General features: G+C 40.0%; 2 protein-coding genes across 16 annotated transcripts in view; both read right to left on the bottom strand.

Moving 5' to 3' along the window:
• The window catches only part of LOC104839777 (cystathionine beta-synthase-like), a 34590-nt gene extending 27853 nt beyond the window's left edge, over positions 1-6737 (bottom strand). For 2 of the 6 annotated variants that reach the window (XM_010580260.1, XM_010580265.1), the window contains exons 1-3: positions 4967-5146; positions 2619-2767; positions 963-1029 (exon numbers count right to left, since the gene is read on the bottom strand). In XM_010580260.1, the coding sequence (XP_010578562.1) occupies positions 963-1029; positions 2619-2767; positions 4967-5068 (318 nt within the window). In that variant the 5' untranslated portion in view covers positions 5069-5146. Of the gene's footprint in view, positions 1-962; positions 1030-2618; positions 2768-4966; positions 5147-6648 lie in introns of those variants that run through there. The other 4 variants (XM_010580263.1, XM_010580266.1, XM_010580261.1 and 1 more) reach the window with 3 other exon arrangements.
• Positions 6738-6743: 6 nt separating this feature from the next.
• Positions 6744-25252, bottom strand: U2AF1 (U2 small nuclear RNA auxiliary factor 1). 10 transcript variants are annotated; one of them, XR_775192.1, is made up of 12 exons: positions 24673-24754; positions 23511-23598; positions 23245-23301; positions 21301-21331; positions 20645-20711; positions 16377-16426; positions 15656-15754; positions 14421-14554; positions 13999-14091; positions 11199-11354; positions 7599-7711; positions 6744-6756 (listed from the first exon to the last, which is right to left on the bottom strand). XR_775192.1 is itself a non-coding variant. In XM_010580250.1 (10 exons), the coding sequence occupies exons 2-10, from the start codon at positions 23555-23557 to the stop codon at positions 11216-11218; spliced, it is 717 nt and encodes a 238-aa protein (XP_010578552.1). In that variant the 5' UTR covers positions 23558-23598; positions 24673-24754; the 3' UTR covers positions 10649-11215. The 10 variants fall into 10 exon arrangements, 9 of the variants coding, with proteins under 9 accessions (XP_010578552.1, XP_010578558.1, XP_010578553.1 ...); XM_010580250.1 differs by lacking the exons at positions 6744-6756; positions 7599-7711 and having other exon boundaries at positions 10649-11354; XM_010580256.1 differs by lacking the exons at positions 6744-6756; positions 7599-7711; positions 21301-21331 and having other exon boundaries at positions 10649-11354; positions 24673-25252.
• Positions 25253-25441: the final 189 nt, after the last annotated feature.

Here is a 25441-nt window from a genome sequence, read left to right as displayed (position 1 = left end):
GACGGGCGGGGGCGTGCCCAGGCGCCGGCCTTCGAAGGCGACGTTTCATCGTCCGCCTGTGGGCACGGGCCTGTAGGGAGGAAGCAGGCACATGGACTGCTTGTAACTCCCGAGGGAGGGCTGCGGGTGTTACTGGTCACCGCTGCGATCTGAGGGGAAAAAAAAAAAAATAATAACCCACCGCATCAGAGGGGGCTGCTGGGAGGGGAGTTGCACGGTTGGGCCCGCAGCCAGGCACTCCCCCTGGCACCTGAACCCCCTGGGAAGGCCTCGGGCTTGCGCGGCGTCAGGGCACCCGCCGGCACTGCCGCCTCATCTCGGGTCACCCGGATCAGCCACGGCGAGAGAGAGGGCCCGGGCGCGTCTCGGTTTCCTGCCAAAGCCTGGAAATGTCCAGCCCGGGGCAGGGAAGAGCTGGTGAATTCCCCAGCTGGGACCTACAGGCTGGAGATGGTGCCACAGAAAGTAAGTGGCAAGTGCCTCGCTGAAAAGGACCCACGCTGGTCATTTCACTAGCGGTAGTTGTGCCACAAATCAGGAAGTGGGTGTATCCCAAAAGGTGCCAAGCCCTACACGTGACTCTGGAAAACACCTAAACACTTTCCCTGTTTTAAGCTCCCGTGTTGCCTACAGTTCGGCACTCGTCTGCTGGTGCACTTGCTGGCACAGGGGCAGGCTGCGCGCTGCTTGTGAAGAAGGAGCAGCCATCTCGAGCCTCGTGGAGGGCTGCGTCCTAGTCAAATTGGCTTCATATCCGTGAGTCCTTATGGCACCAACACAACGGATAGTTATTATGCTCTGATGTAATTACTACACTTCTGATGGCGTCTGAGAATGTGATGATGAGGTGTTTGCCTGGGAAATTGTTTGGTGTCACAATGGCTGCATCCACACTGCTGTGGAAAGTTAAAAAACGAAACCGAAATCCTTGCATGAAAGCATGAGATACTGAAGAGGCTTACCAGAGTGAAACGTCTCGAGAACGTAGCTTGTTGCTCTACAAAGTCCAAGCAGCAATTTCTTCTGTATCTATAAAAAATACCAGTAAAGAGAAAAGCAATTCAAGGTAGCTTTCTTTTAGAACATGATTTACCCTGAAGTGTTCCATGTGTTTTAGGTAATGGAGTGGAGACAACTGTATGTCTCCATCTGCACATATATGTCATGGTTTAACCCCAGCCAGCAACTAAGCACCACGCAGTCGCTCACTCACTCCCCCCCATCCAGCGGGATGGGGGAGAAAATCAGGAAAAAGAAGTAAAACTCGTGGGTTGAGATAAGAACGGTTTAATAGAACAGAAAAGAAGAAACTAATACTGATAATGATAACACTAATAAAATGACAACAGTAGTAGTAAAAGGATTGGAATGTACAAATGATGCGCAGGGCAATTGCTCACCACCCGCCGACCGACACCCAGCCAGTCCCCGAGCGGCGAATCCCTGCCCCCACTTCCCAGTTCCTATACTAGATGTGACGTCCCATGGTATGGAATACACTGTTGGCCAGTTTGGGTCAGGTGCCCTGGCTGTGTCCTGTGCCAACTTCTTGTGCCCCTCCAGCTTTCTCGCTGGCTGGGCACGAGAAGCTGAAAAATCCTTGACTTTAGCCTAAACATTACTTAGCAACAACTGAAAACGTCAGTGTTATCAACATTCTTCACATACCGAACTCAAAACATAGCACTGTACCAGCTACTAGGAAGACAGTTAACTCTATCCCAGCTGAAACCAGGACAATATAGATACTATGTAGTATAGCTATTTGGACAGCATTGCATGCTGTATGAAAATAAAAAGGAACAGGATGTTTTAAGTGGTAAAAATGACAGAAGAGACTTTACAACTGGATGTGACTGGTCTGAAGCTGAATGACCAGTCTTAGGGTTACAAAGTGGAGAGTCTCTCTGGTAAGAAAATGGACCATGACTAGAATGTGGGATGAAATTTAGGAAAAAACACAGGAAAAACACTGAGCAGTTAAAAACAAATCAAGAGAAGAGCCAGGTATTTTATATTGGCCTTAAATAAACAGCAACACTGAGGCAGCTGTTAAATTACATAGGCTAAAAATTCACACAAATTAGAGAGAAAAATCCATGTGGATGACAAATTACATTGCTGTTTCCCTGCCCCTTTCTGGATCAAAATAGTTGTAAACCTACTTTCAATTCCACATTGTTATTCTCATTTTCCTGAAGAAAAATTTACTAGAAAATACTGCTGTTAAACAGGACAATTATTTACTTTAAATCGCAGTCTGCCTAGCTAATTATGTCTGAAATACGCATGTAAAGTGAGGTTTGCAGAAGTAACCATTAGCCCCATTGGAAAAACATCAATTGGAAAAGCATGTGGAATCAGATTCTAGCTTGCATCTGATGCAGCTAAATTACAGAATGGCACTAGAGGAATGCAGAGTGTGAAAACAGTGATGTTAAGAACATCTGGCCCTTGAAATGGGTATTAGAAAACCTGTGAGACACCAGGGCACACATAAGGCCCAGTTGCAAAGCACAGGGAAGCAAAAATCCATTAATATTTGGAACAGAACGGGTGCAAGTATTTGAAGACTGCAGTCGTACCCACAGAGGGTAGCCAAGGAGAGAGAGCCATACCTTTTAATGCCTTTCAGGAGGGACTGAGGGAAGAGGCACTGAGTCAGCTGTTCTGTCTGAAAAAGCGTCAGCCTCACAACAACCACTGCAACTTCAGGCAGATGGATGTCGAGATACGAAATCGGCAGCACAGATGGATTTGCCAGATCCTGTAAAATGTAAAACAGATACCTCAGAGGAGACTTGTAAGACCAAGTGACAGCGCTAGGCGTATTGGAAACTATCCGAACATAATGTGCGAGGCTAATGAGAGGGATTTGTAATTGCACTGCAGCTCTGCGCTCAAAACTCAATCTCCTTCACCATGGCAGCAGCCAGCTGAAGGTAAACTGGCAACACTTACAAGAAAATGGGAGTTTTGACTTAAAAACCCCCTGACTTAAAAGATATCCACAGCAACACCGACCCACAATGTGCCATTGGCATTAGCAGCATTAAAATCAGTCATGGTGCCTGTACTCTTCTCCACCCCACTGCCTGCTAATTAGACCCATTATGGCTGAGCCCAATCAGTGGGACACTTACTCCAATGCAGCCTTGTAAATAACTCCCACAAATCAGCAGGTCACTACTGATTTCATAAGTGGGAGCCACTTAAGCCATTTCCTGAGATCTGGCAACACTTAGGATTATTTTTCTCCCAAGGAACAAAAGGAGTTGTGATGAGGGTTGGTATATAATCAAAATTATGATTTGATCAGCATAGTGGCAATGTGACACTGACTGGAATATTAGCGTAGAAATAAACAGCTTGTTTAAGAGCAGCAAGCAGAAAATGTTGTTTCTTGTATCCGTGATGAGTAGACATGCTGAAGACTGAAAGGTCAAGGAGAGAGACCCCTTGGACAAATGCAATCAGTGATCAAAGGAAGGGTGGGAAAAAGGTACATGCTGTTGTGGTAGGATCACTGAAGGAGGAACATCAGGTGGAGGCGGCTTTTTGTGAGCGATTAAAGAAGTCACCCAAAGAACCAACGGTGCTTTGGTGGCACCCAGAGCCCTTTTGGGAAGGCAGAGCACAAGGCTACCGCACAAGCTCATGGAAATGTTTCTATAGAGAGAAAAAAGCAGCCCAAGAAAAGCCACTCCATATTTAACTGCATGGGAGAGGCCGTGAACAGTTCAGAGGGCAGAATCATAGTTCAAGATGATCTTTGACAAACTGGAGAAATGAGATGAGAAAGTAAAATAGGAAGTTGGCTGATAAGGACAAATGCAAAATTTTAGAGCCAGGCAGGAGCAATCAACTGCTCGAGTAGCCACTATCTGGGACAGCAGTTGTGTAGAGTGGAAAGTATGACTATAGTGCCATGCAAACTCCATGTGAGTCAACAAGGCCCCGCTGTTGTGAAAAAAGCAAACATCACACAGGGTTATGCAAACAGGAATATAGTCTGCAGGACACATGGCACTCTCAGCACTAGGTGTGCTTTGTTGAGGTACCATATCCCATCCGGAGTGCTGCATTTCAAAAAAGATACAGCCCATGTGGGACATGGCCTGAGGAGCCCAACAAGGTGTAGAGAAGAACATGACCCAGGAGTAAAGACTGAAATAAATAGAGTTCAGAGAAGATAAAACTGAAAAAAGAGAACTGCCTTCATTTAGCTAAAGGGGAATGAGGAAGGGGATAAACCATTTTTCATGTTCCTTCAGAGTAGGAGAAAGTGGAAGAGGTCCAAGTTACAGCAATGAGGTTTTAGGTTGAACATCCAAACCACAGCATTGCTCAGGCTGGAAGGGACCTCAGAACATCTGCAGTCCAGCCTCCCACTCGAAGCAGGCTCTATCTAGAGATCAACCCCGGTTGCACAGGCCTTGTCCAGTCAGGTCTTGAAGGTCCCCCAGCACAGAGACTGCACAGCCAGTCCAGTGCCTAACTATCCTTGTAGGGAAAATGTTTTCCCTACACCCAGCTGGAACCTCCCCTCTTTCAGTTTATGACTTCAGTAAAGACCCTGACTTTTCCTCTTGCTGACCTCCCTGTAGGCACAGGGAGGTTGCCGTTAGGTTGCCCCACAGCCATCCCTCCCCCAGGCTAAGCAAGCCCTGCTCACCTGGCCTGTCTTCAGAGGGCCACCACTCCAGCCCCTGCCTGTCTTGGAAGCCCTCTCCCCCACCCCTAACTCACTTCGACTTACTGATGTCTTTTCCATAGTGAGGACCCAAAACGATAAGACAGTATTAGATGTGGTCTAACAGGTGCCAAGCAGAGGGGGATAATCGCTTCCCTCAGTCTGTTGGCTGTCCCTGTTCATCCCACCAAGGATGCAGTTGGTCTGCTGCTGCCAGGACACACTGCAGCCTCACGTCCAGCTTGCTGCCCACTGTGACCCCCAGGGCCTTACCTGCAGAGCTGCTCCCCTGCCAAGCAGTCCCCAGCCTGTGCCCTGCCAGGGGTTGGTCCACCCAAGGGGTAGGACTTTGTCTGTGTCCTTGCCGAATTCCATCCCATCCAGGTCCTTGTGGATGACTGCCTTGCCCTCTCGTGTGTCAGCTGCACTACCCGTTTGGTGACACCCACAAACCAGACGAGGATGCACTCACTTTCTGCTCTAAGTCACTGATAAAAACAGTAAAACAGGAGATACCAGCACAGACCCGTACGGTACTCATAACTGGTCTCCAGGGAGGGTATGAACTATTTACTGCTGCTCTCTAAGCCCAATGACTCAGCCAGTTTTTCTCTCGTCTGGCAAGCCACCTATGCAGACTGTAATAACCCAGCCTGGGTACCAGGTCGGAGTGGGAGACTGTCACAAACCTTGCTCAAATTATGTACTAGTACTACAAAGAGGACATAACCTGCTGCGCTCTCTTCACCTACAGATCTATTCCCTTTGCTGAAGATGGTCTTTCTGTAAAGTGTTACAACTGCCACCACGTGTGTTTGAGAATCACAGAGTTGCCCAAAAGACCAAAGGCTTGCCTCCTTGAAGGCTGAGCAAGAGGGCAATTAAATGTCTCTCTGTTGTGGTTAACACAGTCACATGAAAGGGTCAGAAATCATGAGTCAAATCCCTCCAGAATGAAAAGACTGGCCCAGACATTAATGAGACTATTACTTGGTCAGATTTTGGCCTGTCTTTGGCTCTGGAATTTCCCTTGCCCATCCCCAGCCCAGCAACACAACAATTAATGTTGCATGCAACCCCGAAGTCAGTAAGGCTGTCTGCTCACTCTCCACTTGTGCTTTGTCCAGAAATCAGTTCTTCATGTCCTGCCTTAGAGTCCCTTTATCAAGTCTCCTCCTCCTGCAGCTTGAGGACTTTTTCCTCCACCAGCACAAGAGGAAGCAGAGAGGAAGCATCCTCCGTGTTCACTAGAGAGGAAGGAAGAGGAAATGATAGAAGATGCAGGACTGTTTTGATCCATGAAGCTCGCTCTCATCTTTCCCTTAGAGGCACACAGTATTAGCTCTCAAGGGGAACAGGGGTGGGTAGAAAAGGGAGGAGCAGTCGCTCCCCCTGGCTCTTCCCACAGCTCTCAGGCCCAGGAGGCAGGCCAGTGCGCGGGCTGCAGCGGGAGCTGCTCCCTCCCTTCCTCCGCCTGGCCGGAATCCCAGACAGCTCCAGGAAGAAAGTGAGAACGATCTGAAACACATCCAATATTCAGCTGCATAGGTAGCAAGACTCAAAATCAAGCCAGGTGCTGGCAAAAGCACAGCAGGCCTAAGCCTGGTAGACTAAAGGCTTTTCTGTGAAAAACAGAGAGGCAGGGAGATGGGCTTGATTGCTGCCTTTCTCCCCACTTTGTCCTGCGGCTCATGGAAACTAGAGCACAAACTATTTTTTTTTTTCCTCCAGACCTAACTAAACATGCAGTTTTGGAAACGAAGAGCTGGAAGTGGCCTACAGCGCATGGATTTCACAGCACTCAGGAAAACAGCGCTCTGCATACCTTTGTCAAAAACGCATGAGCTTGTCGCAAAGGTGTACCTGAATCATACTAATTTTCTCTTCCTAGTGGGAACAGCTTGCAGAGCTCTGACTTTTTAAGGTACTTGGATCAAAGGGGCAACCCTACTCACACAAGCTGCTACACAGCTCCAGCTCACCAGAGTTGCTGTCCCCAGCCTCACTCGCATCCCGCTGTTTCATCAGAATTTAGCACCTTTCTGCTCTGCTTGCCTTTGGTCCTGTCAAAACAATCTAGTTAGAAAGCAAACGCCAAAACTGAAATTATGAAAAGGTACTGAACTCAGCAATTATCGGAGCACTACTAAGAAGTCGGTATTTGCATCTTGACAGTTAGAGGTGAGATAAACACACCCTCCCACCCCTCCCTTGCAGATGCTGAAATGAAGCCACTGGCTACCAGAGCTAGTCTGTTGGCAACAGATCTCGTTTGTTAGTTTCTGTCATTCAACCAGATTCCACAAATCCAATTTACAGTTGAAACTTTAGATCAATTGAATTAACACCTTATTTGGCAATAACCTCCAGCAGGAAAACGGGAACCTTCTAAAGCAGTTCTGCTGCTGCTGTGGAAGTACTATGGGACTGCGGTGTACTTTCACTAGCGGTTCTTCTTGCTGAAGGCTACAACTTTATAAGAAATAAAACATGACATGCATTAACAGGGGATTAGATGTTTATGACTGATGAGCACATTGCTGACAAGGAAGGATTGTCCACATAGTTCAGGGACATGCTCCATTTTCCATACATGTGGATTTAACAAAATGAACACTGCAAAAGGAAAAATAATTTGGGGACATCGGCTAATCAGATTCATTCAGAAATACTTGTGCATAGTTTTAGAATGCATCATGTATCAATTCAACATGAAGATATTTTGATTTATTCTACAGACATTTGGCTGTAATTTTGATTTGAAAAAAACTGAAATTCAGGCACTCCAAAGTAAGATTGTGCTCTACAGTAATACAGCTCAGCTTCAACCTTGCAGTAAGTGGCAAATACAGCTACAAATATTCTCTTCCCTGACAACCTTACCAGTTAGGCATTACTTCCTTACCAGCTGAAGTGAGTGCACACCAACTCAGTTCCATTTTTTAGCTCTGACTATTCCTGAACAGGACTGATTTTTGGGGCAGTCATCAGTGCAGCGGCAGCAGCAGTTACAAGCATCTGGAGAACAGAGTGATTAACATCCCCCCTCCCCCACCTGCTATGAAAGCAGTTTCATTTCTAATGTATTAAAGACAGTAGATGCAGTTTAAGGTGCTGATGTTCAACAGTGGCAAAAGACACAGTCATTAACACCCAAAGTTTCGCAGCTTGAGCAATGCAACACTAGGAAGAATCATCTTTAAAAGGCCATAACCCCTTTCAATTATTCATTTCTTCAATTAAACATGCTCCTTCTGTCAAAACTGAGCCTTCTTGTTCTCTACAGACCACCACAACAGAAACTTGTAGGATCTCTCAACCAGAACCCTTACAAATTTAAAAAAAACCACCAAACAAAACCCCAACTCTTAACCCCCAGTTGCACGCTTCTGATACTTCAACTTTCATCAACTAAATATGGAGAGGTTGGGGGGTCTTTTTGCTTTGGGTTTTGTTTTGTTTTTTTAAAGACACACTCCACCAGCTCTAAAAAACAGAAGGCAAAGAGTCACTCAAAAAACAGCTCAAGACAAGAGCTAAGAATTTGAAACAGGTACTCTATGTCCTCATTAGTCATTTAAGGAGCAGCATCCCATCTAAAAGAAAGGGATAATTTTTGTCAGATTCTTATAAAAAAAGGCTTTATTTTGAACAAGTTTTCTCCATTTGGTTTTACAGTCTCAACATACATCATATTCATGGACAAGCAGCATTTTCACAGAATAAGAGCCAAATACAAATAAGAGGAAGCCACTTGGGATTAACAGTTTCAACCTAATTGACTCAGACTTCAGAAAATACTGTATGCTGTCACTTATTTGAGGTAAAGGAATTCCATAAATTAAGATCCACTGTTTAACAGGAGAGTCAACAATGAAGTATTTGTGAGAAGTAGGTACCTTTGGGAAGGAGGGGAAAAAAAGAAATTTACTCTAAGACATTGTGAGCGACAATCAAAGGGGGAGGTAGGATTACCACTTGGTTTGTATTGGTAAACCAATAGTTTGGACTACCATGTAGAAGTGTTCAGCCAAATTTGTGCAGTTTAAATTTCAAGTTTGATGAATTTTACTGGTGAACCTAACTGAAGATATGTCATGAGCTTAGTTTATATGTTGAAAGCTGTCACTAGATAATCATTACACGATCAGGTAATGATCAATGCACAAGTTTTTCCTTTGAGTATCCAGTAAAATCCATTGCTTTTAGTGCCCATTTTGACATATTCCAGTTACATGGTTAATTTTTGGGTAGCTGTGCAATCAGACCATAAAATGATGCATTTGGTGGAATTCAAGAGTGCTTTCTTCAGAAAAACTGTATTGGGGAGAAAGGGAGAAATCACCTTCTGCTATCTGTTCACACAAAAATATACCTGCAGTTTAAGAGGGTTTAGATAAAACAGAGAAAGTTGTTACAGGGACACATTTACACTAGTTTAAGACTAACTTGTTTATAGAGCAAATCTGCTTGTGTCATTAATCTGTGTAAAAATGATCTTAAGCCTTTTTAAATAGTATCCACATTATACTAGTCACTGTTTTTTAAAAAAAAACCCGGAAATACTATCCTCACTTTCTTGAGCATGAGATTTAAATTAGCTCACTAATAATCCTAAATCTCACTAAAGAGGAAATGGAACTGGATTAATATCCTGTGAACTGCAAGAACTAAATTATCATAGTTAAATTCCTAATGCCTAGCAGAAATACCACAGGTTTCAGTTTAGCCATTTATTGCCAGGCACTGCTCAATTTCTTCCAGTGAAAAGAAAGCATAATTTAATTTATGTACTTGCAACAAAACATAAGCGGCCAAGCCATCTTCACATAGAGTGATACATTTCTTTACAAAGGTTACTGGCAAAGTAAGTTCCAAAATCTGGTTGGCCAAACCATCCAATGTGAACAAAATAAATTCAAATTGAATTGGTGCAAGAATTTAGTTGTAAGAGGCAAAGCAGATTCATTTAGAAAAGCTCATTTTTCAATATTATGTTTGCCAACTCCAAGTTCCAGTGAGCAAAATGGCTTTATACTTATTTTGGAGACAGAGAGAAGCTGGTTTGTTAATCTGGCTATGTAATGCTTCCATATCCTTTCTATTTATTTCCTTTTTTTTTTTTTGTTAATAATAATCAAGGAGCAGATTTCTCATTTAGCAAGTTATCTGATTCATGACTAAAAAAGCACTAGTAAATTCTCTCCCCCATTGGAAAGCTATATTGTATTATGTAGCTTCATGTACATAAAGTTGTGTCTTGCAGAAATATGACCACTGACCAAAATTTCTTACTACATTACACTTTGAATAAAAGCAGACATGAATAAAGTTAAACTGCAAGTCAGCCATTGTACAAATTGTCTCTCAAGATGTTCCAGCAATATTTCAATTAGAGCTTTAACTCCTTATGAGATACACAAGCTGTGATATATAGCTACTGTGCAATTCAATTAAAATTCAGACAGAAGAAAGATGTCATTTGTGAAAAACTGCCATCTATCCATCAGCCTTTATCGCCCTTCAGACTATCAGAAAGCAAGTAAAGGTGGAAAAAAATATTTTTCCACTAGCATCCAATTAGTTTCCTATGCCCTGAATGCTAACAAAATGCTTTTCATTAAATGACAGCTAGGAGAACATAGAGTGAAAAACAAAAAAATCAGTCTGTTAAGAAATTTGGTCCTTGTATTTAGGACCTTGCATTTCCTTTAATAGATCTTATGTATCATGTTGCATGGAGCATAAGTTTTTTTTTTAAAAACCTCACCTGCCTATTATGAATCATTGCAATAAAAATACTACTTTTTTTTTTCCACACTGCACTAGGCAACTTTCTTTCCAGCCAAAGACAAGGAATTTAGTCAGGAATCATAAAAAAAAAATTGAACTATGAACTCTGGCACATCCAGGAGTAGCAGCTCAACTACTCCAGAGTGCTTAGAAAATAGGCTCTAGATTTTACACCAAGAAATTGGATTTATTGTAAATGCCACAGTCACATTGAAAGACAGAGCACAGACTTCTGGTAACAAACAAACATACATTTTTGTAACTAAGCGTTTCTACTTGGTAAATAAATGCGTTTCGCACAGCCTTCCTTTTAAATGTGCCTAAACTAACCTAAATAAGCAGACAGCATAGCAGAAAAGGGAAACTTATGTAACTGTTTCTTAAGCAGTATATTATTTTTACTATGTATATAATATTTTATATTATATACACACACATTTTCATCAACAGTTCAAATTATACCCAAGTAAAAAAAAAAACAAAAACAAAAACTGGCGCTTCTCCAATACATTTACCACCTTTCCCTCAGGCATAGTTAATCCAGGTATTTGTCAAGATAGAGGAATGACAGTTAAAAAGACTCCCCCCACAAGAAACAAGTTACACAAAGAATACTGTATCACTACAAATTTTTTATTCAGAAGCCCATCTTTAAAAAAAATCTCATTATGAACTTGTTTGGTCAAACTACAACACTTTCTAGCAGACATACAGTAAAAATGGCATGGCTCAGAATCGACCAGATCTTTCACGATCTCTTGACCGCCTCCTATCACGTTCACGTCCTCCTCCTCCACCACCACCACCTCCACGACCACGATCTCTGGATCTAGACCGACGTTCACGGGACCTTGACCTGGATCTATGCCTTCAAAGAAAGTTTGAACATTTTATTGTTTCATCACATGCGGCAATTTACTTGCAGTACCACACAGTGGAACACTTAAGGATAAGTAATGAGGGAGAAGAAAGATGATGTGGCATTAGAAGGACTGGTAAATTGGCACTCAGGCTGTGAAATCATGTATTTACAAACCTGAGGAGGTTTGTAACAAACTTAATACTGAGGAGTCAACACATACTGTTGAAAGACTCCACTGTTCACTGCCAGTCATCCATTACAATGGATGTGCAAAACTTAAGGGAAGGCATGTAGAGGAACCAAATGCACTGTTACACAGCTGTTAATTAAAGAAGCAAGAGAAGGGGACACCTGCTTTTGCAGTTATGAATAGCTCTTAACAACACACACCAAAAGCCTACAGCTGTAAGTCCACTCCTATTAAATCAATGGCATTAACTAGCCGTTACAACTCAGTTCTTTTTTTTTTTTTTTTTTTTTGTGGTTTGTTTGTTTTCCTTCTGTCCCCCACTCCCACCAGAAGCCACCAGCATTTGCAAATAATCTTCCCTGCCTCTGAGGTCAATGACTTAAATTCAGGAAGAAAGCTAAAACCACCCAGAATGTATTGCTAACACAGCTACTATGGATTTACAGCTTATATGGCACTTGTCAAGGAAAAGAGTGGTTTGAATGTTTTTAAGCATTTTAGAAAAGTCAATTTTATAAAACAGGTAAACAGTACAGTTTTAAATAGGTGTAGAACTTACAGAACTAAAAAGCTCTGGGAAATGAATGCTTACAAGTCTTAAGTTTGCAAAATATTGTTCCATAGTGAGATGTTTCGGGGTGCAAGTGTGTGGTGACGAATTTTATCGTAGAATGGTTTGGGTCAGAAGGGACCTTAAAGATCATCTAGTTCCAACCGCCCTGCCATGGGCAGGGACACCTTCCACTAGACCAGGTTGCTCAAAGCCCCATCCAACCTGGCCTTGAACACTGCCAGGGATGGGGCATCCACAACTTCTCTGGGCATTTTACTATGACAGACACACAGACATAACTCTTGCATACCACCAAGCGGTCCAGAATTACTAAATTAATGTGTTATTCAAAAGTTCTGGTTTACTCTCCTTTTCTCTACTCAAAAAAACCTTATGTATTTCATTCTGTGTAGAACTACTTTCAGGTCAGTCTAGTTTATACGATCTACCTGTGAAACCCCACTGACACAAGAACCAATTTTTTTATAACAAACCTTACTGCTAACCTGTGACAGCTTTAGCTGCATAAAGAATTTAAATAGCGCCAATAAAGACAAAACTGGATGGAGGATTCAGCTATTTTGTTTTACCACAGACTGAAATTGGGCTATGGGTAAAACAATCATATTCCAAAGCCAAACACACAAGTCTGATCTTTCTTGCAATAAAAGGTGATACCTTTTAATTAGCGTTACTACGTCTGAGAGATCCAGAGTCATAAAAATGACCTAATAGGCTAATACAAGAGCATACATCGTCTTTTTCATAAATCACTCAAACATCTTAAAAGCTTACATTTCAGTTTAAATTAGTTTAATTGGGATATTTCAGAAAGTATTTAGGCACAAATACACATGCCTAAGCAACACAATCTAAATTTTCCAAAGTTAAATTCATCCTCACAAATTCTAAGACACTGCCAATTAGAGACATTTATAGAAAAACACATGTTCATAATCCCAGGCTCCTTCTGTGATTGAAGGAAACCTACAAAATTGTGCTCTAGATAAAAAGAAACTCAATAATGTTATATGCCTATCCTGAACAGCAAGGTCCTAAAAGCAAGCAGATTGAATCCAGCTCAAAGTGAACCATCCACAAGACAGGTATCATAGTAACAGCAGTGGTATAAGCCTTTCTACAAGGTACCTTAATAAGTAATTTAATATAAATAAATAATAAAATGTATTTATCAAATCTTTTTTTGCCATTAAGCAATATCACTATTCCTTTGGCTTACTAAGAATTCCTATCAAGAAGGGTCACACTGTGAGGCTAGCGTTAACAAAAAGTGAGCTCAGTACAGTGACTGCCTATTACTAACACTAAGGAATGAATACAGGCTAGAAAAGTTAGCTGTTAACTGTTAAATAAGGTTGAGCCCTGAATATAATCTATAGATATGCTTGATTGTGCATAATGCTGAAAGTGGCCAATCTGATCCTGCCAAAATGCCCATTAGCCAAGTAGCCTGCTTCTAACAGAAGTCATGAGCAAATACATTTAGAAGAGAATAAAATAGAGAAAAGGCATAAAGCAATACTTCTCCCAAATAATGTCTGCCTCTAAGTTCGCAGTTTGGAGATTTGAACCACAGGAGGTCCTATGTACTCAGTAACTCAGTCAATATTCTTCTTGAAGCCTGCCTTCTCTTAAAGCCACATCAACTTTCAGCACCCACAGCACCGCAGAGCAAGCACCTTAACTTTTTTTTTTTTTAAACAAAAACCAATTCCTTTGTTCTAAACTGGCCACTTGCCAGCTTTACATGATGCCCTTTCATTGGCATGTGTCAGAACTGCATTAGAAAAAACAAGAGAGGACTTAAGTTTAAAGATTTGCCTTCAGAATTTTCAGCAACTGATCCTTAATTTACCTGTTTTAATCGTGTTTAAAAGCAAACTTACTTTTTACGACGACGCCCATACAACTCACGTCTTAACTCTCGAGAAATGGGCTTCAAATGCATAAAGTTGCAGAAACCTCCTCGTGTACACTCTCTGAAACGGAATTCAAGACAGACAGTTAAAATTCCCAGCTCTACACTGTATCTGTTTGCCCTAAGCCCTAGGGGACCTCTAGCCATCTAAAAGTTAATCACATCTAGCATTAAAACCCATTAATTGCAAGCATCATTTACTGACACTGACTCCCTAGATCAAAATCCTAAAAAGATGGCAAAAGCCAAGAGGTTCACTGCAGGTACTCCATCTTAACATTGTCTGAAGTGGTTTTCTTCTTACACATAAAAGCCACAGCCAAGCAATCACCCTGTCAGTGCAACAATTTCAAAGATACTGTCATTGGCAAAGAGGGAGTCACTTTTTACCCCATTTCATATTGACGGCAACAGGCCTCTCTGAAGTCAGTCACAGGTGAAAGCTCAGCATGAATGGGCTGTCCATTAAACCAGCGATTGTTCAGGTCAATCACAGCCTTTTCCGCATCTTCTTCACGGCGAAACTAAAAGCAAAATTAACATTTTCTCACATTACAGAGAAGCAACAGAAGTAGATCAAACATTCCTATCAAATCAGTTATGCAGTATCTGAGGCTTAGGACTAGTAATCAAACTAGAAGCTACTTCACAGTTCTTGGGATAGTCCATCAAATCAAGGGTAAAGATGCTAGCTTTTCATTAATCAGGTCTCAGAGCTAATCAAAACATTGACATCTTAATTATTCTATTTGGTCTTTCAAGTTTTGTGGCTTGTATTAAAAGATATGACATTTAAGAGAAATCTGCATAAGAACTGAAGCTCTCATTCATTTAGATTAGAATTTACAAAAATCTGATCCTGTTTTATGATGAATGTAAAACTTAAAAATTTGCAGGTGTTTTACTGTGAAAAGGAATTTCAAATTTAAAAACAACTTATTTCTGATTAGGACCTACACAGCTGAGAATTTTAGGTATGAAAATACTTTGCAGTTAAGGGAATGTACAGTAAAAATATTCAAAGACTCTCACACCTCTCCAACACTGTGCAGACACAATACAATCTCTGCAGGTGACAACTCTGTACTCATTATTCAAAAGATACCAAAGACTTTTAAGAGCTAAACTTAAGTGCTCCAGTTTGCACCTTAAACCACCCAGCTACTGCCAAATTAACTTGTTTACAAGATGTTTTCTTTAACCGGGAAGTTAGAAAATAAATGCACCTGTTGAAAATAAACACACCTGTTGCGAATTAACCTTTGCTCATAATGAAGTGCTTAAAAGGCAGTGTGATGGGAAGACAGACCCCAAATTAATCCTGGCAAACTAAACAATCCAGCAGTGGTGACTGTTTATAACAATGTAAAAAAAAAAAAAAAAGTGTTAATGTTTATGAAAATGACACAGATTTTGACTATCAAGAAAGCTTCTCATCATCTCTTTAAAATTTCTTTTAGATCCCATTCACATTTTCACTCTTTCTACTTCATATTGTGAAGTTGGAGAGCAGTTTATATCCTGAAGAGCTACTCTCGCAAAATCTACAAGCATACAGTAGCTTTTAAAATTATAAGTCGATACCACCCCTATTGATTATATAAACATGTCTCTCTTTATCCTACCTTTACGTATACATTTCCAACTAGATGATCTCCAAGGTTATCACAAACATTCATCTCCTCAACTTCACCATATTTTTCTTCCATTTCTGTGAAGACCTCCTAAGCACAAAGCAACCAATTAAAAGTTTGCAGCACATTAGTTGTAAGTAAAGAAGTACTGCATTTAGCTGTTAGTAAGCACAAAAGAAGGCCTTTCTTAAAAAAGAGCAAAACAACCCCCCCCCTTTTTTTACATTTCTGATTTTAAAATTAGTACTTGCTTGGCCTGTACTGTGCCCATCTAAGTACAGCACTAACAAGATACAATAAAAAGCTATGGAAAACATTATGCATACAGTTTTTACAGAATACATAAGATGCACTGAAAACACTACATATAAGCCTTGATGCTATAGTTTTACTTAATTTGCTTCTATACAAATAATTAAGTATATTTTAAATTTACAGGAAAGGAGGGGGATCATGGACTCAAAATGCTACATTGCTTAAGTTGCTGATTTTTAAACAAAGCCTGTTATAAACAGTAAAGTTAAAGCCAAACTAAACAAAGGTTATACCAGGAAATATTTAGCATTGAAAGTTGTAAGTTTTATACAAACGCCTGAGGAAACAAGCGCTTTTCTCTGAATCCATCTAATTGTGCTGTACACTGAATCCATCTAACTTATCTGTGTTGACAAATCCACGAACATTTTAATGCATTTTTACATCTTTTACATACCTCAAAGAATTCATCATAATGTTCCTGCATCTCAACATCGCTCACAGCACCTGTAAAAATCAAGAGTCATATCGATTAGAGCCTACAAACAAGGAAGAAGAGATTTTGATCATACTACAAAACAATCTAGAGAGGCCGTCTGGAGCATAAAAGACACCATATAGCATGGAGCTAACTAATAGGAATATTAAAAATAATTATGTGTGAAGACCTTTGAGTCCCCAAAGTATATGTCAAAACATTACATTGACATGATCAAATCAAAACAAGTTTTAATCAGAGCCAAACTTGTATGCCACAAATTTAAAGAAAGGGGAAAGGAATTACTTTGAAATATCACTTAAATTAAATGTACAGTCCCACCCTCTATCTGCCAACATTTTTACCTAAACAGAAGGCAAGTGCTTTGTTACATTTGCATATTTTAAAGCATTATTACAATTTAGTGTTCCTCTTCCTAAAGGCAGAATTTCATTTTAACATGTCCACCTCTCCAGCATATACACTAGAATTTAAGAGTTCACAATGTAACATAGCCCAGAATATTTTTTTAAATCTGCTCAAAATAGTTATTGAAATGACACACTTTTCTCAGTGCCCTCAAAGAAGGGTACCATAGTGCTTTGCAGTAGAGAGCAATTTTCTAGTTTAATTTTGAATATCACTTAATTTTTCTGTAGTCCTGCAGAACACCTTTTAGTGCAAGACAAGCCAGCCATATATTCAGGTTAGATTATTTTCATGCTCCAAGCTGGACTTTACAAATGAGCGCTGCTTGCCTGCTGCTATAAAAAACAATGTAAGTTTGGCTGATTTTTCAAAGCATTAAGAATATAAAAATGAATTTCATTTATTTCTTCCAGTCTACAGCATTTTAAACTACATGAAGCTGTATACATTAAAGCCTAATGTATTAGCTCTTCAGCAGTTACGTGGTTTATTAAGATCAAGCGGAGCAGTTTTAAAATGAACCCTGCATTTTATGCTAGAAAAATATTCTAGCCTTTAAATTACAAACACTACTGTTCTAGTTCACAGAACGTGAAAGACAAGAAACCGAGCCAACAACGCTGAGTTTATTCACTTCTAGCTGCTACAAAAAAAAAAAAAAAAAAGATGCTTTGGGCTCAGTTGTATTTGGCTAGTATTACCATTTGGACAAACTTTACATTTTTCTTCAAAGGCTCTAATATTAACCAGACACACTCTCTGGAACTGTAATTACTTTTCTTCCACCCAGCTCATCTCCTGAAGAAGGCTACGGGGCATTTGTTATATAGTTTAGGCTAACGATGTTTCTGCATTTGAAACATTTGCTTTTAAGAACTTTCTTCTTCCCCACCGTTATATAGCAGATTAAGGAATATCAAACATTAAACCAGTATTTCTAGACAGTTTAATACTTAACTATATTCCCAAGGTTCTGCCAACACCACTGATAACAGCTTACTAATACCTAAGGATATATTTTTTTAAAGATGTCAGGGGCTCTGTGAGCCATACTGGAAATAACTACTTTTTACCAGATGGACAAGTGCTAAAAACTTATAAGGAGATTCCATTGTCAAATTAGGAGATCATAAGCAACAGTTAGTTAATGACTACTTGAATGTCCTTCTAAAGTGGGAAGCATACATATGCACAGGCTTTACAAACATTCATATTCCAGGGCTACCGGTATCTGAACCTTGAGAAGCCCAATTACTAATTAAAATACTCAGGAAAACTATTGCTGTTCAAAACTAAGGTTAATCCTCTACGACGGCAATAGAAAGGAAGACAGTTAAGCAACAACAACAAAAGCATTAAATAGCTACCCAAGTTATCCATTTAAAATACATGCAGTACTTAAGTAGGGACAAATATTGAAAAACCAGGGAGCCAGGAGTTTCAGCAAACCTAATGGTAACAGAGCTCCAGCTCTACCACAGAAGGTACAGTTAGGCTCTGTTAAATAGCTACCCGCTTGTCAAGACAAACTAGAGTTGGATACCAACATTTAGAACGCTAGAGAATCTGTTCAAGACTCTTTCTTGCAGCTGTACAATCTAAACAGCTCCACAGACCAAACTGCTGTAACTCTGTGCAAATTAGTTACCAGCGCATTGAGAATTTAGGGACAGAGTGGAAATACCCAACTGTACATTTTTTGGTTTACTGAAACAGCATTAACTACTAAGCATCTGCAACAAGAAAGCCTACAAACCAATAGAACTGTTTAAGCATCTAGACAAACTTACATAGCTCATTACATATCTAGCTCGATTGTGTGACAAAAAACTCAAATTACTTAATTGGGCCATTATTACTTTTAGAAGCAGAAGAGACAGCGTTGACTTTTAAGTTAGTGGCTGATTTTACAAAGCATGTCTAATCAAATGCTGGTAACTAATCTGAACTAGTCTATAATCCAACAGTCGAAAAAAGGAATAGCCAAACAAAGCTTTATTACCACACAGTCAATATTCACTTCAACAAGAAATATTAGTTAGAAAGTAACACCAATCCTTTTTGGTCCTAAAACTTTTTTTTTCTCTTTTAAAAATCTTATTCTAATATTGATAATTCAATCACAATGATATATCAATAATCGCCGATCAACAATCCTGGTCATTTAACTTCTGCCAGTCTCACAGTAGGTGTGTTTTCTTATGCCCATTCCTACCTCATGAGGAGTCATTAAATTTGTTCATGACCATACCCAAATGCCTTCCCCTCCTCAAAAGTACTTTTAAAGATATATTTTCCTATGTAAATATGCAACTTGGTTTTGGAATTTGAATTTTCAAAGCATGGAAAGAATTTTAAGCATGCACCTATCCAAAAAGGACAGCTGCCAGCAGGGAAGTGTTTGTCAGTCAAAGTGTTTTCTTCCAAAGTAGGTTCTACATGGAAGCTGCATTAACCTAGGATAAATTTCTGCATGCAGTCTGAAAAGTTTCAAATTCAAGTTCTCCTAACATCTACAGAGCAGGACATTTGTTCTGGATGAAGTCAACATGTCATTGGCCTGCTCTTTTAGACAGTGGAACCTAACAGATAGCACAAAACATACAGAAAAGCATTCCTAGGATGCAGGCAACTGGCAGGGAGAAAGGCAGAGGGAAGAAAGCAGTGCAACCAAGACTGCTTTACAGGGGAAGTACAATTTCAACCCTTTTTGATTTAATAGATGGTATTCAGATTCCCCTCATAGTTTTGGGAGCAGGGAGGAAGGTGAGTGGGACAAAAAAGTTGGGTGGTTTTTTTTTTTTGTGTGCTTGTGTGTTTGTTTTGGACACATTTAATGAAACGTGGTCAGTTTGATCTGTTAAACTAAAATGGTAGACCAGCTTAAGTCGACACTGAGCTCTGACAATCAAGCCCAGGGAACCAGTGAAGGAACTTGTATGAACTTACAGCGCAAACCGTCAGCAGACTGGGAAGAGTTTTGAGGGTTACGGTAAATGTTCAAGAGGGCAATGGTCTGAAATACAAAACGCAACAACTTTATATTATGGAAAATAATTTTAACAAGAAACCGGTTTCCTTTAGGGTCGCTTTAGCCGAGTCTGTGCTGAAAGAGAGGTGGTTATTCTCTCCCAAAAAGGAGAACTTTCACTTAGCTGGTGACCTTTCTGAATCAACCTAACACTGTAAAGTAATAGAGATCTCATGATACTCCATTATTGTATTTTTTTTATTTTATTCACCAATATTACTATAGAGGGGTTTTGCAGGATTTCAGGCAGATATGTAATAGATGGCATCCAAACAGTATTCAAATTACAAGCATAATAATTTGTCTGAATTTGGTTTTACTGAATGGTTTCCAAGTAGCAAAATCCCAGGAAAGGAAGTAATACAATAATTACAGCATAACATGAAATCTCCATTTTCCTAAAAAAGTTAAGATGAAAGAAAACCCACAGTTTTGGGAAACTTACCGTACATCATATATACACCTATTATTTTTTTTTTTGTTAAATCAAGAATTTGAGAAGTGTCTGCAGTTTAACCCTTTAAAAAATGCAGTTACTAAGCAACCAAGTTTCACTTTGCAGTGCAAAAGAGAATCTGCGTCAAGTCCAATTTACGCAGTCAATCCTGCATTCTGAATTGCAGACATTTGACAAGTTCTTGATCTATGCGCAAGAAGAGTTCCGTCACTTGTCCTGTTTGCAACAGCTTTATGTCAGCAGCTCAGAAGCCAACATTATTTTCTCATAATTAGGAGTGGGCTCTTTAACACCATTCTTTAAAAAAATTTCTCCAACTGTGGGACTTACAGTGTGAGCCGTCAGCCGTCTGTGCACTGTTTTGGGGGTTACGATAGATGTTTTGAATCAAGATGGTCTGCGGGGAAAAAAAATAAAAAGGGGAATTCTACTGGCTGCTGTGCATATAATAGACAATTGCAAAGAGACAACTTGTTTGCAAACAGCTAAAAGTAATATTTTATTCTTAAGGCTTCCTTTTGTATTTGCAGAATATCTTCCAAAATTGCATCCAGACCATCATATTATGAAAACAGTTTTAATTAACCACCAAGAAAGAGCTGCATTTGTCTCAATAGCTATCCTCAAAGTGGGAGTTGTGAGGCACAATAACCTAAAACGTCAAACTACATGATATGGAGATGCCTAACTTTCAAGACCAGATTCATTATTGTAAGTCTAGGGGGGGAAAAAAAAAAAAAGTGTTATGTGCACAGCTTGTAATACATAATGCCACAGAGTCTAAAAAGTTACACCAGACAGTAAGGTTTTTAGGCAAGAGCTATGTCTCATTTTGTGCATCAGGAATTTCTTGGTGGAATTTCTGTTTAAATAATATAATAGCATCATAGGTTCACATGTTTCCGATCCTTCAAACAAGGACAATATCCTTTTAGCCCTTCTGCTTTTTACTTGAAGAATTAGCCCAGGCAGACTTGAAACCTTACATTTGTACCGTTCTTCTTAAAATCAAGTTGTCTGAAAAAACAAACCATGTTTAAGTTAGTAAACTAATATTACAAAAAAATTCCAAACGTCCATATCACTGTAAGCAGCTCAAAAATTGAAATTTGATTACTTAAAATACAAGCTCAATGTTAGTTAGTATGAATTGCAATCCCCAAATAATTTTAGCTTACACATTATTATTAGTCACAGTAAGAATTCAGAGCTTAAAGAAGTCACAGGACCAACAATGTCATACCTACATAAGCTGCCCACTTAACATGTAAAAGATCTGTAACATCACATTTAAAATCACACACTTGTTTTACAATGGGTATGATCATACCAACCAAAGCTTTGTGCTTCCATGGCCCAGGTTTAAAATAACTATGTTTTAGCCTACAATTGGAGAGAGCCAGAAACATGCTTATAGTTACAGTGTTTCTGCTGATTGGTGGTAATTTGATCACCCGGTATTGCATGACCTTTCGTAACACAGCTCTTCTATAAAGTAGCTGCACCAGCAATAGCAACACAAGATAAAAATACTGTGCCGGTAACTTCCCATTAGTAAGGTATCTGTTCTTCTATTTTCTATCACAGCTGATTATCAATCTGCATACAAATAAAGATTTCTGTAGTGAACCCTACACGTCTGCCAGGTATGTCAGAGACGTTACAGTACAGCACGTCTGCCAGGTGTGATGCTGTAGCAGTCCCAGACATCACTGGATGAATTTGACATGCCCTGCTGACCCACTTCAGCTGGCTTTGCTAGCTGCAGTTTCTAAAGGCTGCACTGACAGAGGAAATCTTTGTTGCGCACAAAAAAAAAAAAGTAAAAAAAAGACATAGTTTGGGTTTGGTTTGGGGTTTTTTTGTTTGTTTTTTTGTTTGTTTTAAACTTGAAGACAACTACTGTACAAGTTGTCTAATTTAGAAATTTTTCCAGTAGCCAATGACCTGAATTCAGGTCTCTAAATAACCAATCATATTTTAGCATGCTCTCCATGTAGGTCAGCAACACACAGTAGTTTTGAAAATGGACACTATTCTTTTTTAGATACAATACTTACATTAAAAATTATTACATTCCCAGAAGTGGAAGACTGCTTTTGTAGATGAAGTACCAGCAATGGTCCCTATCGATCAGCAGCTTAGACAGTCTGCCCTACAATTCCCCCTGCCCACTTACGCACTTCGCAAAGTTTAACTTCATGAGCACCATCGCTCTGAACTCCAGTCACGTAGATAGTACTTGCCTCCCTAATTCTCCCCAAATCAACAACAGCCCACCATTCTCATCAATTCTGCTCCACGTCAGCTAAAATGAACTTGCAGAGGACTCCACTGCTATGTAAACTTTAACTTTGTAGGTAAAACTGCTGATAATGCAACAACTTTCATAGGCACTACTTATCACAGACAATATTCTCAAAGAAATCTATTTACCTGTATACCTTGACAATCAGCAGTGATAGAAAGAGGCAAAGCATACGGTTCTCCAGGAACATAATTTCTGAAAACTACAGAGCTCGTAATAATAAAAACCCTATCACCACTGCACCTTTTTTTTTTCTTTCTTTCTTCCTTTTCTGGCAGACATGCAGTCACATATCATGTCTCTAACAATGTTCACATAGCCAAAGATTAAATAATCTGTCAAGTCAACTGACATGTACACCCTCAGCAACCAGGCAAGTTGTTTTCAAGAAACAATTCTTTCACATTCAAAGGAAGTATGCAAATTATTCTTGAAACTTAAGAGCCTGGTCAGAGAGCGAATGTAATGACAGACAAGTTGCTTTTATTTATTAATTAGTCTTCTTCTATGATACGCATAAAAGACTTAAGTTCACACCTTTGAGACAGGTGGAACATTGTTTGTGATTAAAAAGATCTGGGATGGTTTAAGTGCCTAAACACCACTGAGAAGGCACACTCACCTGAAAGTTAGCACTGGTTGGTCTCTACTACAGGCAAGCTTACAACAGCATCGCTTCCTGCAGCCATTAAGGGTGACAGGAGATAATTAGAAATGCTGGGAGAAGCAAATGGAATATCCCCCAAAAACCAAAAACCCGTATAAACTAGGGCCAAAAGTGAACTAGTTAATCTGGAGCTCAGTAATTATTCACTTGTATCTGAGAATCTACATTTTAAAGAAGCAAGAATATACTTCCACAAGAAAGAAAACAAAAGGAAAACAAACCTGGCTAAATGTTGGTTTGTTGTGCAACCGAGAACATCTGTCTCCATGACGACAAGCTCCAATTTTGAAATAAAATGAACAGTTGACTCTGCAAATAAAAAAACCAAAGTATTTACATATTGGAATAGAAAACACTAGCATGCAATTCCAATAAAACATATGCCCTAAATGCCTTTATCTTGATGCGGAGAAGTAACATAGAAAAACGATAAATCAAAACAGCACAGGAAAGTATTACAGCAAACCTGTTTATATTCATTCCTCTTTACCCCTACTTCACAGCAAGTCATCTAATTGATTTCACCCACTACTCAAACCCAAAGCGCATTCATGACACCACTGTGGACAGAAGCGATCACTACTTCTGGTTTTCCATTCTTGTCTATCGGTTTCACTGGGTGATGGGAAATAATGTGAAAAACAGTCTGAAAAGTTACACTATGAGCTATATGGTTGTGTCTTAGTTCATGCAACCCTCTAATCTAGGCAATATACCTGCTTTAAAGCTGATACAGTTGCACGGACCTAATGTTTTATAAACCACCTGTTTAAAGTTATACTCTAAGGGTAACTCAGACTGCTGCCAACACAATACTTGAAATAATTCAGGTAAGAGAAAAACCCATGTTACAGAGAAACTACACATAAGCAAAATAAATTCTTTTATTTAAGCCATTTCCATGAATGTAGTTAATAATTTTAAAAGGAAGCATTTAATATTTTTTTTAAACCACAAGCTTTTCTTGAATTAGCTATCATCTCAGGACACCTTCAAAACTATGCTGATTTAGGAATGCCAGTAAAACTCTCACATATTGTTGTAATTCACATGGAATGATGAAAGAAAACCATAAGGAGTTTAGTTACCTTGACTGGGAAAACTGAATGCAAAATTCTGAAGGGCAAGAACACTATTATGGGCTATACATGGGTAAGTGAAACATAAGAATTCTCCTGGAAGAAAGGTTATTATTCCCATGCTCATAGTTAACACCAATTCTTTCCACAATCCTGTGTAACCAACATCAACTCACAGCGGGGAGAAATATTAAAGTACTAAAGCATATCTGATCTCTAGCAAAACATTCTACTGTAAAACTGTAACATGCTTACTCTTCATTATGTTTTTGAGAATACATACTTAGCATTACAATATACTTACTGTCTTTTCTGAACTCTATCCTGAAACAAAAAAAAAATAATCTAACTATAAAAGTTCCAATAGTGCCTCCACCTTCAACACTTTCTGGAGAGTTCTGCTTGCTTTTTGAATAGAAAATAAAACCAGTACAGGAGTTTCATGCCTGCCGTGTGGGCATACACTAATACTGTTAAACGGTAATGCATTATATCAGAGAGTAGTTCTTAATATATCTACGGTAGCAGAGCTCAAGAGAAGCTGCCGATATCGCTTTTCTGACAGACGAGCGAATTGGAACCGGCCCGTAGCACTACAAAGTAGAAGGAAAACAGAAGCCTCACGGCCAGGGGCTGACAAGAGTAATTTAGTCCAGTAGCACATCGATGCCCCCTTGCATTTTTACGAGTGGAAAAACACGTTGGTTTGGTCAGGCCGACGGTGACCAAATTTTCGTTAGGAGGGTTTTCTAAGTATGCTTCCAACAACCAGAGAAACTAGAGGCGTTCCCGACGCGTGGAAGGCTGCAGGCAGAAGCCTGAGGATCAGGATGCAGCAGTCGGGGAAATCCTCCGCACCCTGGGGAGGGGGGAGAAATAACCAGTCGCTGTCCTTGCAGCAGAGCGGAAGCTCTCGGGCTGCTGCGAGGCGCAGAGGCACGAACAAAAGGGGAAGAAGAGGCCCTTTCTGGCAGGAGGCGGTGGCGGCGGGAAGCTCGGCACCCAGCGGCCCCGACCGCTCCCGCCCGCCGCCAGAAAAGCGCAGCCGCCGCGGGAGGAGGGGGAAGGGGAGG

The sequence above is a fragment of the Haliaeetus leucocephalus genome, unplaced genomic scaffold (assembly GCF_000737465.1).
Source record: "Haliaeetus leucocephalus isolate CR32 unplaced genomic scaffold, Haliaeetus_leucocephalus-4.0 Scaffold702, whole genome shotgun sequence".
NCBI lineage: Eukaryota > Metazoa > Chordata > Aves > Accipitriformes > Accipitridae > Haliaeetus > Haliaeetus leucocephalus.
Note: the sequence above shows the minus strand (reverse complement) of the source record. Positions and strands in the feature narration are given on the sequence as shown.